Source organism: Lacerta agilis, chromosome 12, assembly GCF_009819535.1.
Source record: "Lacerta agilis isolate rLacAgi1 chromosome 12, rLacAgi1.pri, whole genome shotgun sequence".
Lineage (NCBI taxonomy): Eukaryota > Metazoa > Chordata > Lepidosauria > Squamata > Lacertidae > Lacerta > Lacerta agilis.
This window is the reverse complement of record NC_046323.1, coordinates 10,898,439-10,911,157: the sequence shown is the minus strand read 5'-3', so window position 1 is coordinate 10,911,157 and position 12,719 is coordinate 10,898,439. Positions and strand designations below refer to the sequence as shown.

Below are 12,719 nucleotides of genomic sequence, written 5' to 3'. Positions count from 1 at the left end.
CTTGGCGATAGATGTTGATGAGCGTAGATGTTGATGAGACAGGAGTGTGAACATGCTAGGAATGTGGGCTTGGGAAAGCACAACTTTGTTTCAGATTCTGTCCTGCCATTTGATGCCCAAAATATTTCTGATGCAGAGGTTGTGACTGCAAATAAGAAGGTACTGGACAGGTAGTAGCACTGAGGCCCACCTGAAAGTATCCTCAAAGCCCACTGTATGCTAAAAGAAGGCATGGCTGTCTGGCTGTCACACTCCAAACAGTTTAGTAAAATAAGCAAATGCACTTCTGAAATGTGAGAATGTGCGTTGTAGCCTACCTAGGACTTTCATTAGTGTAATTATTCATGTTGGAAATTACTGAATGTGTGAGAATCCTAAATTTGCTTTGCTAACTGAAAAAGTCAAGGCAAAAAAAACCCCACCAACAACTTTAAAAACTTGCAATTAAAATCGAGTAAACTTGTCTCAGCCTTAATTAAAGGCTGCTCCATAATAAGCCCAGCCTTTCACAGTATGCAAACAAATGAAGTTAAAGATGGTGAGTTATTGTAGCTTATATAACCACGCTTTCCCCCTTAATAGTGCATTTGGAGAGCAGCTAGTGCCTTGTGAATAACAAGCTATTCAGAGAAAAGAAAAATCTGTCCCTGCCATGTTTTTCTCTTTCTGTTTTTCAATTCTTGATCACTAGGGGTATTTGCATAACAAGAGGGGGATGAACTTTGTTGCTGTATGGATTACATTAAGCCTGTCCTTCACTGGCATATCAAGGAAACATTCTTCTTTCACTTGCACAGGTGTAAATTGGTACTCACTAAGATGAGAGCTGAAAGCATGTGTCATCTAGTCACTGTAAATCAGTTATTTCGTTAACTGCAGACTGAAAAGACCAATTGTTAATTGGATTTTGATCTGAGCTGTGAAATAACTGTTTGGGCTAATGCTAAAGGCAACCGTATGTGTGTTCATCTGTGCCCCCAGCCAGCCTCATCCAGCTGTAAACAATGTAATCTGCCCCACACCTGAAGTTTCACCACAATCTAACTTCCTCATTCACATCAGTGAAGGGGCCAGCTCTGCACTCCTATCCCGGTGTCCATGGAAAGGTTGTTTCTCCATTCAAGTGAATGAGAGACAGTGGGTGAATGAATCTCCTTGGTGCATTGATAGACCAATTGCAGTTGTTAACAGTCGTCAACAGGTTTTCCACACCTATCAGCCAATCACCCATTCCCACCACCCTTCTGAGTAATACCCCTCCCCACCCTCTCACTATATATAAGGGTCTGGTGACTTCTCTTTCAGTGTATCTGAAGAAGTGTGCATGCACACGAAAGCTCATACCAATAACAAACTTAGTTGCTCTCTAAGGTGCTACTGGAAGGAATTTTTTTCTTTTTTCTTTTGTTTCGACTACGGCAGACCAACACGGCTACCTACCTGTAATTAAATAATGAGGTTTGCCAATTGCAACACACAATCCATTGATTGCTGAGACTGATCAGTTTACACATTTTTTTTTAATTGATTAGAGGGGCTAACAATTAAAAAAGTAACTATTTTGAAATATAAGCCCTGCACATGACAAACAAGCACTTCAGCTGGAATCTTAAGAGAATTCCTGGAACAATGCCAGGAAACATTTGCTACCCAATTAAGGCATTTATTCCATGGATACTCTTAATTGGAATTCACACTTATCTGAACCCATTATGACAAAATCCCAATGCAATTGCTTATTTTCACAACGCAAGCCATCTTGGCATGAAATGTGTATCGCCCATATGTTTTTCTTCTTCTTACAAAGATGTACTCCTTGCTCTCTGCCTCTTGTCACATTTCTCTGCCTGGCTGGGACAAAAAGAGCAACCTAGAGCCTTGGAACAAGCTTGGACCTAGTGACAAGAAATGACCTAAGAAATAGGTTGCCCAACACCCTGGAATGCAGGAAACTCCACTGAAATTTAGGAAAAGTTTGTATTTCTACATGTGTTTATAGTATCCATTGTAGATGAGGATATCAGCAGACAAGATAAAAAACTGTTTTTATATGCGACGACAGCAGCAAGAGTACTATTGGCACAGAAATGGAAACAAGAAGAATTACCAACGATAGAAGAGTGGCAGACGAAGTTAATGGACTACACAGAATTGGACAAGATGAAAGGAAAAATTTGAAACCGGTGGGACCAGAGGTTCTTAGAAGATTGGAAGAAATTCGAGAATTATTTGAAAAACAATTGTAAACAAAAAATTTCACTAGTAGGTTTGCAGGAAGTTTTGTAAGCAGAACTATATGAAATATTACAGAGAAAATTTAGGATAATGATAATTGGTTATAGGTTATTAAAAGTAATAGTGAAATTATTAAATTACAAGATCAAGTTATGAAGATTGGAAATCTTTAGACATGGTTGGTGGAGGTCCAAAAATATTGTATAAGATGTGAAGCAATGTTAAATGATGTTTGGAAAATATATGTAAAAATATATGTGTGTGTGTTTATAGTATCCATATTGCTATTCGGAATACTCAAAATAATATTTGTTTGTTTGTTTGTTTGTTTATACATACACCCACCCCCATCTGGCTGGGTTTCCCCAGCCACTCTGGGCGGCTTCCAACAGAATATTAAAATACAATTGTCTATTAAACATTAAAAGCTTCCCTAAACAGGGCTGCCTTCAGGTGTCTTCTAAAAGTCAGGTAGTTGTTTTTCTCTTTGACATCTGGTGAGAGGGCGTTCCACAGGGCGGGTGCCACTACCGAGAAGGCCTGGTTCCCTGTAACTTGGTTTCTCGCAGCGAGGGAACCACCAGAAGGCCCTCGGCACTGGACCTCAGTGTCTGGGGAGAACAATAGGGGTGGAGACGCTCCTTCAGGTATACCGGACCGAGGCCATTTAGGGCTTTAAAGGTCAGCACCAACACTGAAATGTGCTCGGAAACGTACTGGGAGCCAATGTAGGTCTTTCAAGACTGGTGTTATGTGGTCGCGGCGGCTACTCCCAGTCACCAGTCTAGCTGCCGCATTCTGGATTAGTTGTAGTTTCCGGGTCACCTTCAAAGGTAGCCCCACATAGAGCGCATTGCAGTAATCCAAGTGAGAGATAACTAGAGCATGCACCATTCTGGCAAGACAGTCCGCGGGCAGGTAGGGTCTCAGCTTGCGTAACAGATGGAGCTGGTAGACAGCTGCCCTGGACACAGAATTAACCTGTGCCTCCATGGACAGCTGTGAATCCAAAATGACTGTCAGGCTGCGCACGTGGTCCTTCAGGGGCACAGTTACCCTATTCAGGACCGGGGAGTCCTCCACACCTGCCCTCCACCTGTCCCCCAAAAACAGTACTTATGTCATGTCAGGATTCAACCTCAATCTGTTAGCCGCCATCCATCCTCCAGACACTCACACAGGACCTTCGCCGCATTCACTGGTTCTGATTTGAAAGAGAGGTAGAGCTGGGGTGGGGGGAGCTGCACACCCACCTCCCTTCATTTTGTGGGGGGGAGGTTGCTCCCAGCAGCTTCCCTGCCTGCTATCTCCCCCTCCATCATCCCACTGGCATTGCATCCTCCCCCCAACCCCTCTCCAAAAGGTTGCTGGCCCCCAAGGCATTTTGCACCCACCTGAACCCTTGCAGGGAAAGGGGCATGGCACAATGGGAAGGGGTGGGGCAACCGGACTGATTAAACCACGCCCCTTTTCCAACGGAAGCGGCGTGGGGGGGTCAGTATCCAGCACCCCCTTCTCTGCTTCTCTAGAACTCTTTGACTTTAACCCTGTAGTGGTGTCATGTGACAAAGACGCATGAGAGCAGGAACAGCTGTTGGGAGTCTAACTGCCATAACTGCCATTCTAGTCTGTAGTTGTCTTTCAGTGCTGTGAGAGTTACTTACCTTGACTGTGGTGACTAGTTTCTCTCAGAGGGTGTGCCAGTATAGAGAAGAGCCTGTATTCTATATGTGATCTATTTTTAAGAAGAAGTTTATTTTAAGCTTAATAAAAGTTTTTTTTGTTGTTGTTTCAATGAAAACTCTGCTTAAATAATTCCCGCTGAGCGTTAAGTGGTGTCCAAACTTTTTTCAAAGAGGCCCAGATTTGATGAAGTGAAGGGCTGTGAGGGCTGACCAAAGGGCCAGCCAAAGTTGTTAACCTTTTTTTAGAATTTAAGTTGTTGAGTTTTTTTTTAGGATTTTACCCCAGGAAATAAACTCCCACAGGGGCCGGATTAAACCGACCGGTGGGCTGGGTTAGGCCCCCAAAACGGACTTTGGACATGCCTGGTAGGCTCTCAGATAAGAGATCCGTTGTTCAAGCAGTCTGATCTTGTGTTCTTATGTTCCGAGATGATGAAATATATATTAGTGAAATTATTCACCAGGCAGTTCAAAAATGGGTTTCTGTTTCATGGCAAAATTTCCTTTTATTTCATTCCTAGAAAAGTGTACCAGGGTTGGGTAGGGTGGGGAGATATTCACTAAGAGAATCTTGCAGTAATTACATAAGCTTTCAAATTATTATGCTAACCACAGTCAGTGAAATTCCACAGAAAGTATTATACTTCTACTTTATCAATACAAATGTATGAAGTCCAATAAATATCCTTTAAAATCTACAGGTCGAGGTCAGCAACCTGCTTATCAACCTTATGATAAGCATTATATTAAGTGATGCAAAACCCAAGTTAGGTCATTCACACAACCTATAGAACAAGTCGCCCTTACTCTTACACCCTTGGAAAATAGATAATACTGAAATTCTTTGCTCTTAGGCCCTTTGTCCAGTATTGTTGAATAATCCTTTCACGAGTACATTTCTAGAGCTTTGTGAGGAAGGTTACGAAGAAGAAATTAAGAGTAATTCTTCCGCTACAAAGAAATATGTCCAAATGAGCACAAAAATTATAACATTGCTTCCTTACTAATGTAAGTCTAACATTAATTCAATTGCCGATGTTATTATTCTGGTAATTAATTGCATGTTTGAATCTCATATGCTGGAATTAATTGTTCTAGTGCTCTGAGGCTCCAAAGATGAATCATAAATGAATGTACCATCTGCGAGGCAAAGGATAGGACTGTATGATCCTTAACAACTCCTTAACAACTATCATTTCTGAACAAATTATTTCACAAGAAGCTGTCTTTTCAGAAACAGATTTGTTTGAGAGAAGGAAAAGCCACAAAGTCGTGAAGGCCTTCTTCTACAGGCATCCCCCCCCCCCATAAAGAAAAAAGTATCTTCGGCTATCTGATAATATACAATAGTTTGCTGAATTGTCACTTTTGCATTCTTAAGCCTAGAGACCTGTTAGCCTTTGTCTTTCCTTCCCTCTTCCTGCAGGAAAGAGCTTATCTGCCGAAAAACTGATGTCCAAGCCTAGAGATGGGCTTAAGCAGCTGTGCAGGTTGCAACTTGCTCTTCTACAAACCTCAGCCAAGTCCCAGGTCTGGGAGGAATCATAGAATCATAGAGTTGGAAGAGACCACAAGGGCCATCCAGTCCAACCCCCTGCCACGCAGGAAACACCATCAAAGCATTCCTGACAGATGGCTGTCAAGCCTCTGCTTAAAGACCTCCAAAGAAGGAGACTCCACCACACTCCTTGGTAGCAAATTCCACTGCCGAACAGCTCTCACTGTCAGGAAGTTCTTCCTAATGTTTAGGTGGAATCTTCTTTCTTGTAGTTTGAATCCATTGCTTCGTGTCCGCTTCTCTGGAGCAGCAGAAAACAACCTTTCACCCTCCTCTATATGACATCCTTTTATATATTTGAACATGGCTATCATATCACCCCTTAACTTAAGGAGTGGTAGAGTCACTCAGCTCTTTTCCCTATCCCGAGGGAAGCGCCAGCCATTAGTTATTAATAGATAACTTGCATTGCACCTGTCAGATCTGTGCAAAGCTTTAAGATATAAAGACAAAGTTGTACATTTAAATGAACTGAAGAAGACACTGAAAGAAGCAGCAAGGATGTTTAGTGCAAGGAACATTTTCCATATGAAAATAGGCATAAACAACTAGACTCTGTAGCTTAAAATGAGAGGGAGGAGATGGAGTACAGTGGTACCTCTGGTTAAGTACTTAATTCATTCCGGAGGTCCGTTCTTAACCTGAAACTGTTCTTAACCTGAAGCACCACTTTAGCTAATGGGACCTCCCGCTGCTGCTGCGCCGCCAGAGCACGATTTCTGTTCTTATCCTGAAGCAAAGTTATTAACCTGAAGTGTTATTTCTGGGTTAGCGGAGTATGTAACCTGAAGCGTATGTAACCTGAGGTACCACTGTATAAGCAAGAAATGTACGAAGTCATAAATGGGTAGCAAACGTGTTTGAACTTAGGACATGATCATTTCGAGTAATCCAGTGATTCTGACTGTCGGTATGAACAGAAAGGAGACAGTTTTTCTTCTCATGAACAATTAATTTATGGAATTCATTTCCGCAGGATGTTTCTGACGGAAACGAGCATAAGTGGCTTAATTAAATTTGTGGAGATAATGCCTATTAGCCATGATAGCTTAGGGTTATATTTGCATGTACATTAAAATTATCTCCTTTACATACATGTTTGAAGTAAATACAGGGCCGTCTTGTCCATAGGGGCTGGTGGTGCGCCACACCAGGGCGCCAGGTCCCCCAGGGGCGCCCCCGTGAGCACGCTGGCATACCGGGCGCCCCCTCCCCAACCCGCACCCGCCCCCACGGGCGGGCGGACAGGCAGGCTGAAAGCCAGCCGCCCTCGCCTCCCGGAGCCCCAGCTGGAGCACTGGAAGGGCGCACAAAGCCCTGCGCCGCTCCAGCACCACGCCCCTCATCCCCTGCTCGCCCACCCCCCCTCCTGAGGGGCGGCCAGCGCAGGAGGGAGGTGGGCGGAGAGGCGGCATGCGGGGGGCGCCGAGGGATCGCTGCGCCACGGCAGCCGATCCCTCTAAGACAGCCCTGAGTAAATATCTCTGTGTTGTCCCCCCATCTGCAAAAAAAGAAGTTGTCTCAGGATAGTCTAGGAACACAGTCTGGAAGGCAGTTTCTTGAGCAATGGGTGATGGCAAAAGACCCAATAGACAAAGTGTGTATCACCATCTGGATGTCTAGAAAGAGAGAAAACACAAAGCCATGTTCAAACATAACATAAAGCCAAGCTCAGCTCTTAGCAGCAGCCAAAAGGAGGGACCAAAGGGAAAAGCAGTGGCCATTATTTTTTATATTGGCACCCACATGAACCAGGTCTACTTATGTGATTAGCTGCACGCAGCTTACTTTAATGCGGGGTCAAGGTTTTAGGACAATTCCTTTAATTTTATTTAGAGCTTTTGTACTGAAGTTCTAAACAAATGTAAGCAACTAAAAGGCACTCTATATTTGTTTATTTGTTTTTGATGTTTTGAAGGTTTGCTGTAGGCTGCTTTCGCTACAGCTCATTGTGCAAAAGTGGCATATAACACAATCCATCAATCAGTGCTCAGCACAATAGCTCACTGAAACACAAAGTAGTCAGATATCAGAAGGGATCAAGGCGTCTATAAAGTATAAGCTGCACCTTTAGGGGGTCCAGCTTTCTTCCTTTCAGCAACATAATGAATGGTCTGTCATGTCATGGTTGCCACTGGTCAATGTCGATGTCAGTGCCGGAATCCAGCATTGCCTGAGCTCTGCAAGTGCAGCTTTCTCCCAATTGAAGTGCAGAGTGTTTGAGGACCGGGACATTAGCAGGGAAACCAATATAATTGTTTACAAAGCTATTGTACTACCAACCCTACTGTATGCTTGTGAAACATGGACCACTTATAAACACCACCTCCAACTCCTCCATCAACGTCTCTGAAAAATTTTACACATCACTTGGGAAGACAAGCGAACTAATGCCAGTGTACTGGAAGAAGCAATGATCACCAGTGTCGAAACAATGATTCTTCAACATCAACTTTGTTGGACTGGTTGTGTTGTGCAGATGCCTGATTATTGTCTTCCAAAGCAACTACTCTATTCTGAACTTAAAAATGGAAAGCGTCAACAAAAGAGGTTTAAAGACTCTCTCAAAGCAAATCTTAAAAAATGTAGTATAAACACCAACAACTGGGAAACACTGGCCTGTGAATGCTCCAGCCGGAGAGCAGCCTTTACCAAAGGTGTCATGGGCGCTGAAGATGCTTGAACTCAGGACGAAAGGGAGAAATGTGCTAAGAGGAAGGCATGTTTGGAAAACCCTCACCATTATCAACTCCCACCTGGAAACCTATGTCCCCACTGCAGAAGGATGCATGGATCCAGAATTGGCCTCCACAGTCACTTATGGACTCACTATTAAGACCGTGTTCATGGACAATCATACTCTGCTATGAGTGATCGCCAAAGGAGAATCCACTAGTAAACAATTGGAAGTCAGAAATCTTTGCTGACCTTTTTCGAGGTGTGTCAATGTGACTAAAATATGGGGGGAGGCAGGGAAGCCTTGCCCAGCATAATTGATCATATGATGTGACACACACACACACACAAAAAAAAAAATTTCAAAATTTGAATGGCAATGCCTATCAACTTTGAGCACCCAGCCCCATCAAATATTTTATCGGGGGGGCCAAAAGGACCTTGGCCCCTAGGAGTTGACTCATATTCCTCAGAGACATACACCATCTTTAAAGATATCAATGTTCCACTAATTGTTATTTTTTTTACAGGAACATGGAGTTGTGTGTGTGTGGAGAGGAACCAGTGAGTGAAACTTCCAGTGAGGCCAAATGTGGCAGATTAAAATGACATCCTCTCCAATGTTCTGCCCTGTTGCAAAGATAATATTCATTAATGGAGAAGTGAGCGAGTCCAGGGGTTGTACCAATGCAGCGTCAAGATGACGGGGGTATCCCTGAGGCGAACGAGGGTTGGCGTGCGAAAGAGAAGCGCACAAAAGATGGGCAATATAGAAAGGTGTGAGATGTAACATAAGCAGTCAAATACAACATTTCCTGTTTGCTTGGAGTGGACATGCAGGGGAATGTTGGTCCAGCCAGTTGAACTTCCTGTTACACCTGGTCTGGAGCATCTTTCCTTTGCATGTGACCAGGTAGGTAGGCATGACCCTTCCAGACCCCACAAAAGGTCCAGTCACACAGCCATCTTCCTCTTTTGATGCTTTTTCTTCTTTTGGACTGCACTGCTGGCTCTCAGCCAGCAGCATGTGGGATGAGTTCCCATATGGGATGAACTCGAACCCTCTTCTGTAACTCTGCTAAAGCCTGCCTTCAGGGATCCAAGTGTGAACTGAAAGTGAGTATACTTATTATTACTTTTAAAGGAAGACTGTTGTGTCTTTATTCTTTGAGAAGGGAATCAAAGGGGTTCTTACCAGGAATTATAGAACTTAAGAGATTCTAACGAATCTGCAACTAGCTTCCTGCAGTTTAAAAGGGCGTGTACTCTGCTGTATGAATAAACGTGGAAGAGTGGCAGATGAAGATGGTGGACTTTGCAGAACTGGCGAAGCTGACAGGAAAAATCTGAAACCAGCATGATCAAGCACAATATTCCAAAAGGACTGGAATAAATTTATACGGCACCTGAAAGATTATTGTAAGCAATTAACATCACTAGCAGCGTTGTCTGAAGACTTGCAATGAGAAATTTTCTATCTTTCTATATCTATTTACATTTTGAACTATTTTGTAATGAGTGTAATCGGAACTGGAAAACGTAGAAAATGCAATGATATAAAGGTTAATTTTGAAAGCCATGAGGCGGGAGGGAAGGAAGTGGATAGATAGGCTCTAAACAGCCAAAGCGGTAAAGTAGTGGATAATGGTGATGTGAATGTATAATATTAAATGGAAAATAAATAAAAAGTTACATCCTCTCCTGCTACCCACAACATTCCCACAAAAGGGTCCCTCTTTTATTCCACCACAGGAATTATCCTTTTGGGGGGGGGAGCGACAAGCGAGGGACTTCGCTTCACGGGGGGGGGGGCGCGCAGGGAGATCCTTCGGAGTGACGAAAGAAAGGGGAATCCTCGCCGGCTGAGGGAGCGAAGGGGAATCCTGTGGCGAAGGAGGAGGGACTGACGGGAAGAGAACGGAGCGCGCGGGCTCTCGGGCCGCCGCGCCCTCGCCGCCCCCTCAGAAGATCCCTCATTCCACTCGCGCCTGGCGCAACGAGGCTGAGGCAGCTCCGAGCGCACCGCGCGCGCGAGAAAGAGAGATGCGTCTCTAAGTCGCTCCCGGCGACCGCCTCGCTCCCACCCAGCCTCTCGTCTCCTCCCCGCTTTCCCGCCCTCGCCGCCGGGCCGGGGGAAAGCGTGCTCTCTCTGCGTTTCCCTCATGGCCACGAGCCGCGCCATGCAGCCTCCCCGGGCGCTCCTGTAAGCCATGCCGCCGCCGCCGCTGCCGCTCCTCCTCCCGGCGCTGCTGGCCGCCTTGGCGCATCCGTGCCGGGGCTGGTCCGCTCCGGAGCCTCCTCCGCCCGAGCTGGCGCTGCCGCCCGTCAACGCCTCTTCTTCTTCGGCGCCCTTCGCGGGCTCCTCAGGAGGGCGAGAAGCCGCCACTGAGGAGGAAGCGCGCCCCGCCACCACCGGCGCCCCGGCGGCCCCTTCGCCCGCGCCGCCGCCGCCCCACCGCCGCCCTCCGGCGCCTCAGCAGCAGCCGCCTCGCGAGGACCCTCCGTGCAACATCAGCGTGCAGCGCCAGATGCTGAGCTCGCTGCTGGTGCGCTGGAGCCCGCTGGGCTTCCAGTGCGACCTGGTGCTCTTCTCCACCAGCGGCCCCGGAGGGCGCGCCTTCTTCTCGGCCGCCTTCCACCGCGTGGGGCCGCCGCCGCTGCTCATCGAGCACGTCGGGCTGGCGGCCGGCGGCGTCCAGCAGGATCTGCGCCTGTGCGTGGGCTGCAGCTGGGCCCGGGGCAGGCGCGTGGGGCGCCTCCGGTCGGGGGTCGCCAACCCGGCGCCCGCCTCCTCCTCCTCCTCCGCGCTCTCCTCCTCCTCCTCTCTGCCTTCTCCTGAGCAGCAAGGCGACCGGCTTCATTTCTGCTGCCTCGATTTCAGCCTGGAAGAGCTGAAGGGGGACCCCGGCTGGAGGATGAACCGAAAGCCCATCGAGTCCACCTTGGTGGCTTGCTTCATGACGCTCGTCATCATCGTGTGGAGCGTGGCCGCCCTCATCTGGCCGGTGCCCATCATCGCCGGGTTCCTGCCCAATGGCATGGAGCAGAGAAGGAGCGCCGCCGCCGCCGCCGCCTCGGGAAGCACATCTGGAGCAGCTGCAGCCGCCGCTAAATGACCCGCATCCAGTACCGGATGAAACCCCGAAGAGGCCCATCCGCGATCGAAATCTTGCCGTCATCCCCACCTCTAGTGGGATAACACTGAACTCAGAAAGCTTGATTTGTCATTTTCCTTCCAAGATCAAATCAATCTGGGGCCCCTAAAAGGTGTGATGGCCTGATCTGCCTGTTTGGTAATCCGGCACTGCCCCACCCCTGCCTCCCTTTCGTTTCTCCCTCATCGCTTCCTGATCTAATCCGGGTCGGATCCATTTTCGTGGATGCCCACGTCCCCTCTAGTGGGATAACATTGAACTCAGAAAGCTTGATTTGTCATTTTCCTTCGAGATCAAATCAATCTTATTTTGATCTCGGAGCCCCTAAAACAGTGTTTTTCAACCTTTTTTGGGCAAAGGCACACTTGTTTCATGAAAAAAATCACGAGGCACACCACCATTAGAAAATGTTAAAAAAATTAACTCTGTGCCTATATTGACTATATATAAAGTAATTTTTCAATTTTCCCCACGGCACACCAGGCAACATCTCGCGGCACACTAGTGTGCCGCGGAACAGTGGTTGAAAAACACTGCCCTAAAAGACGTGGGGGGCCCTAGGCCGGTGCCTAACTCTGGCTATTTAGTAATCCGGCACTGCCACATCCCTGCCTCCTTTTTGCTTCTTCTTCCTTGCTTCTTGATCTAATTCGGGTCTAATCCATTGCCATGGATGGGCCTCTGATTTGGGCACTGACCTTGCTATGCTTTTTGGGGGTAGTGTTGAAAAGGAATATATTTTGTAGATCACTGCAAAGCCATCTTCTTGGCGTGGAGTGCTGAAGAGAGTGGACTTGGGTGGAAATCTTGTAGCTGGGATCTTTGGGGGACCACCCCCCCGTCCCCTGCTCGCTTAAGGGAGTTTATAGATCTATTTCTGGTGTGCTCAAAGTCATATCTTTTTTTCTTCTTCTTTTTTTTTTTTTAGAAAAATGACCAAAACCTGTGTATTGGCTTTATATATTTAAAACTCTTTTAAGTCAGCATTTTAGTAAAGACCACACACACACACACACACACACACTTTGCAAGTAGCTATGAGCCAGAGTACTTATTTGTATATGAATACACTTTTGTCTCTGCAAGATTTTATTTACCAAAAGAGGGAACTTTTTTGGGGCAGGGTTGAAACTTGCTAATACAATATATATTGTTCCTGGAGAACCGGGAGTTGAAACACTCTTTTACAATGTGTGTGTTTCTTATTAGAGAATGTGTGGTTACTACTGTAATTCTGTTGGGTTCTGAATACATATATTTTCTTTGTCGAAGCGTTTTAAGACTTTGGTCTGTTTTTCTCAGAGTGGTTGACTTCACAAATCTCAGCGAGGAAATCAGATCTAGGGGTAGGAACAAAGGCTTAAGACATGTTTTCACACCCACCCAATATAATTAAACCCTCAGTTCTTA

General features: G+C 46.2%; 1 protein-coding gene across 1 annotated transcript; it reads left to right on the top strand.

The window, feature by feature from the left end:
- The first annotated feature begins 10,364 nt into the window (after positions 1 to 10,364).
- On the top strand, positions 10,365 to 11,420 carry TMEM158 (transmembrane protein 158). The gene has a single exon (XM_033165916.1). It carries the CDS (start codon positions 10,365 to 10,367, stop codon positions 11,268 to 11,270), a length of 906 nt encoding a protein of 301 aa, XP_033021807.1. The 3' UTR covers positions 11,271 to 11,420.
- Positions 11,421 to 12,719: the final 1,299 nt, after the last annotated feature.